This window comes from Nansenia antarctica, assembly GCF_963989245.1.
Source record: "Nansenia antarctica genome assembly, chromosome: 10".
Lineage (NCBI taxonomy): Eukaryota > Metazoa > Chordata > Actinopteri > Argentiniformes > Microstomatidae > Nansenia > Nansenia antarctica.
The window spans coordinates 6,313,820-6,318,819 of NC_137680.1; the positions used below are offsets into that span (position 1 = coordinate 6,313,820).

The 5,000-nt window shown below is 54.9% G+C and overlaps 1 protein-coding gene across 1 annotated transcript in view; it reads right to left on the reverse strand.

Moving 5' to 3' along the window:
* Positions 1-2,311: 2,311 nt before the first annotated feature.
* Positions 2,312-5,000, reverse strand: part of LOC308166303 (uncharacterized protein) — a gene marked incomplete at both ends in the record, with an annotated part of 14,478 nt that continues 11,789 nt past the window's right edge. The window contains 2 exons of the mRNA XM_080540571.1: positions 2,312-2,520; positions 2,817-4,820. Coding sequence (XP_080396697.1) covers positions 2,312-2,520; positions 2,817-4,820 — 2,213 coding nt within the window. The remainder of the gene's footprint in view (positions 2,521-2,816; positions 4,821-5,000) is intronic.

Genomic DNA, 5,000 nt, shown 5'->3' on the forward strand with positions numbered 1-5,000 from the left:
ATTAAGACTGATATCCAGGGGTTAGAGTTCTGGAAAATCAAATGAATACTTGCATATTAGATATGAGCAAATTACCATTATACAGTAGGTCCCTTCACTGATGTAATACGCATGCCACATTGTCATGTACATTACATGCCTACACGCACACACACACACACGCACACGCACACACACACACACACACACACACACACACACACACACACACACACACACACACACACACACACACACACACACACACACACACACACACACACATCCTCTTGTCACCAGAAAAAAAAAATCACACAGACTAATTGATCTAAATATGCTTTATTCTTGCAATGACTTGCCATCATAATTATCATCATTATCAACATCATCATCATCAATAACATTGTCATCATCGACAATTATTTACTTAATTTTGCTCAAAAGCTAAAGCTGTGATAACAAATAAAAAATAAAACATTTGGTCCTTAAATATAGTCTAGGCAACATGGTATCAGTGGTTTAAAAAAAGGAACGATTTGTCGCTACCCACGAAAAACATCAAACGTCACTGAACCTGACGGGATGGAGGGAGGGGGAGGGGAGGTGGAGAGAGAGAGAGAGAGGGAGAGGGAGAGAGAGAGAGAGAGAGAGAGAGAGAGAGAGAGAGAGAGAGAGAGAGAGAGTGGTGGGGAGGGGAGCATCTGTGAATGTCACTGGAACAGTTAACTACAAAAAGCTCTGTGAAAAGATGAAAGAGGATCAAACAGGCAGAGATGAAAGACGAGAGAAGCAGAGAGGAGTGAGAAAGCAGAAGGAGAGGCACACGTTTACAGGAGCTAGGTGGAACAAATGAACCCATATCCACAATGTATGAGGAAGCAATATTAAGTGTCACACACAAAATAAAAACATTTCAGTTACAGTAGTAATCAGTGTGAGCATAATGGTACTTAAGAGTTTAAGAGTTTGTGTGTCCAAAGCTTAATGTGGTGTGGATGGCTCCTAAGTTACTCTGATCAATATGATGATCAACTTTTACAGACATTGTTAATGTCATTCTCTTTATGATCAATATTCTGATGACAAAATATGACACTTGGGAGAAGAGCCAGGAGGCAAGAGGGAGGTGAAGCTGGAAACCAGGAAGTGCTAAACCAGGAAGTGCTAAACCGGGAAGTGCTAAGTCCTATTGGACGGGGGTAGAGGTGGGGGTAGGGGTAAAGGTACGGGTCTGGGTAGAAGTTGGGGTTTGGGCGGGGGTAGAGGTGGGGGTAGGGGTAAAGGTACGAGTCAGGGTAGAAGTTGAGGTTTGGGCGGGGGTAGAGGTGGGGGTAGGGGTAAAGCTACGGGTCTGCATCATCTTCCACCTCACCAGCATCATCTTCCACCTCTCCTAAAGTCGGTTTTCAGAACGAGTAGGAGAAGGGGAGCGAACGAGGAGAGGAAGCCACTTTAGACAATTAACACACAACATTTTTCTCTCCTTTTCCCTCCCTCCCTCCCTCTATGTGCTCTGGTATCTTTCCATTTCAGCTCCCTTTGCTTGCTCCAACAATCACTGACACAGATATGTATGTATACATTTGGACTGAATAACTCAGATTCTAACCTAGCCTTCCCCCAATCAGTAGAGCTAGAGTAGTGCTCACTCAAGTTTTAGATTGGGGTGCCATGTTGATACCAAATGTTCTAAGACAATCACGCTCTAGTGTGAATGCCAATCTTCAGTCATTGTCATGAAATGTTTGGTGACAACATGGTGGATAGATTGTTGAGCTGTGGTATGTCTAAGGCTCTGCCAATCACCCAATCCCACAAAAGTCCATCATCCAATCAGATACTCCTCCTCCGGGCCCCTCCTCACATGTTGGCAGGCAGTTTGTGTTTCCGTCCTTCTGAGTCTCTCCTGGCTGTGGGTAGCTGAGGGTCCTTCTTGTCTCCCTTGGAGGAGGCAGAGGGGGCAGGGGTGGCTGGGGGGCAGGGGGTCTGTGGGGGGGGTGGGGCGGCTGTGGCTGACTGAGTGGGTAGGGGAGTGGAGGTGTGGGACGAAGCTTGGGCTGGGACTACGGGTGTGATGAGTTTTGGGGTATGGGTTGGGGCAGCTGTAGGGATGGAGGTTTGTTTTGGGGTATGAGATGGGGCAGCTGTAGGGGTGGACGTTTGTTTTGGAGTATGGGTAGGTGCAGATGGGATAGTGGGGGACGGCGTGGGGGTAACAGAAGGGCCAGAGGTGGGTATAGGGGTTGGAGCACTTGTAGCGGTTTTGGAGCTGGTAGGAATAAGGGTTGGAGCTTTGCTTTGAGTGGAGGCAGGGAAAGGGATAGGGGTATGGCTAGGGGTGGGATGCGGTTTGGGTGCGGTTTGGGCTTGGACTGGGGTAAGGCTTTGGCTCTGTATGGGAGCAGGTGAAGAAATAGGAGAGGGGGGTTGAGAAGGGGAAGAAGTTGGAGTTTGCGCGGGAGTAGGGGTAGGTGTTCGGGTCAGGGAAGAAGTCGGGGTTTGGGCAGGAGTAGAGGTGGGGGTAGGGGTAAAGGTACGGGTCTGGGTAGAAGTTGGGGTTTGGGCGGGGGTAGAGGTGGGGGTAGGGGTAAAGGTACGTGTCAGGGTAGAAGTTGGGGTTTGGGCCGGGGTAGAGGTGGGGGTAGAGGTAAAGGTACGGGTCAGGGTAGAAGTTGGGGTTTGGGCGGGGGTAGAGGTGGGGGTAGAGGTAAAGGTACGGGTCAGGGTAGAAGTTGGGGTTTGGGCGGGGGTAGAGGTGGGGGTAGAGGTAAAGGTACGTGTCAGGGTAGAAGTTGGGGTTTGGGCGGGGGTAGAAGTGGGGGTGGGGGTAAAGGTACGTGTCAGGGTAGAAGTTGGGGTTTGGGCCGGGGTAGAGGTAGGGGTGGGGGTAGGAGTGGGGGTCCGGGTCTGGGTAGGAGTTGGGGTTTTGGAGGGTGTAGGGGTGGGGGTAGGACTGGGGCCAGACAGAGGGGAAGGGGAATGGGGTGTAGGGGAGGGCTTAGTTCTGGGAATCTGGGGGAGGGTTGGGGAGGAGAGGGAGGAGGAAGGGGGAGAGGGGGATGTGAAAAGAAAAGATTTGGAACCTGGGGTTTGTGGAAGGGGGAAATGTGCAGTAACAGAGGACGGAGGTGGAGTGGAGGAAGGAGAGGGGGAAGAGGAGCGGGGGGGAGGTGTGGGTATGGGTTTGGGGCGAGGGGTCGAGGTGAGGGACAGAGGGGTAGATCCGCCGGAGGGAGGGGTGGAGCAGAGGGGAGGAGAAGACGAGCGAGAGGGGGGCGTCGGGGTGGGCTTAGGGCGAGGGGTTTGGGGCAGGACGCCTTGAGTAGGCGAGGACGGAGTCGGGGCTGGGGAGGGTGTGGCGGAGGAGAGGGGGGTCTGTCTAGGGGAGGAAGAGGAGGAGGGCAGGGGAGCGGTGGCAGCTGTGTGCATGGCTGTGTGTGTGGGTACGGGGGTAGAGAAAGGGGCAGCGGAGTGTGTGTGTGCAGCTGTGGGTGCAGGGATGGGGTGTGTGTGTGTAGCTGTCAGTGTGGGGTTATGTGTCGAGACAGGGCCGGGGGGATTCTGTGCTACGGTGGCCTGTAAAGACCCAAGGGCCTGTGCTTGCTTCTGTGCATTAAACAGTGGCATCTGCATCTGCATCTGCTGTACATTGGCTTGGACTGGTGCTGCAGCGTTAGAATTAGAACTCAACACTCCAGCGCTGCCCCCCCTCGCTAGCTGGAGCGGGGCGGGCAGCAGGTTCCCTCCAGAGGCCTTCCGGTAGAGAGGGGGATGAGGCTGCACTCCTGCCCAGGAGCGGTGAGGCAGAGTGGGCTGCGAGGCGGACAGCAGCCTGGCCTCCTGGGTGAGTCTGCCCAACACGGGCAGGCCCTGGGTGCTGCCCCCTCCTCCATAACGCAACAGCGCCTCCTTAGCTCCCTGTTGGCCAGAAATGGAACTGCAGCAGTCTGACGACGTGACACTGGTAGTAGCAGAGATGGGGTTGGCGGCGGGGGGCAATTTGTGTAACGGTGGGGTTGTCGTCCCGCCGACTGCTGTGGGGGTTCCGGGGGTTCCAGGGGTTCCTCCTCCGATCGCCGAAGGGTGGTCTGTGTGGAGGCGGAGACTGTAGTGCAGGGCCCTTCCTAGTTGGACGGAGGGTGGGACGACGGAGGAGGCCGGAGTAGTGCCCGGTGTTTTGGGGAAGGGCGGGGATGTCATTCCTCCATGGGGGGGACCCATGGAGGATATGGGCCCAGGGAACCCCGCTCTGGGAGACAAACCCCCCATTCCCCCCATCCCCATCATCCCGATGAGAGAGCTCACAGAGGGGCGTAGGGGCTGGAGGCCGGCGGGGCGTGGGGAGGAGAGGGGGAAAGACGTAGAGGGAGAGGGAGAGATGGAGGGCAGAGGGGACGGCAGAAATATAGCGCCCGCCAGCGCGTGCTGCTGTTGCAACTGCTGCAGCTGTAACTGCTGCTGCTGCTGCTGCTGCTGGTGCATCAGAGCGATGGCTACGTTAGTGGTGGCGGCAGCCGCCTGCAGAGGGGCGTGAACTAACGGCGCCCAGATCAAAGGGCGGGGCCTCGGGGAGACGGACCCACTTCCTCCCGTGGCTCCGCCGCCTCCCCCTCTCGCTGCGGCCGCGGCAGCGATGGCATCCTGCATGGCGGGCATGCTGTCGTGTTTGACGATCTGCTGCACCAGCATGCTGTCACAGGAACCCAGGCCCACCATGGATAGCCCACCCCCTCCCACACCCCCTCCTCCTCCCCGACCCCCCCCACCACGGCCCATGCTGCTGCCCCCCGCCATCGAACCGCCCTGGGAAGACTTCCTCAAGAGGATAGAGTTCTTCCTACCTGCAAGGGGAGAAACACAAGAAGAAGAAGCCTCATATAAAAGGAAGAAAAACAAAAGCAGCACTTGTGCAGATCGTCATATCTTTACAGAGGTAGAAGATATCAATAAGAATACCAATCAGAAACAAAACAATCATATTTCTGCTATAGGTCCCCCACTCTTACTTGTACATCTCAGTT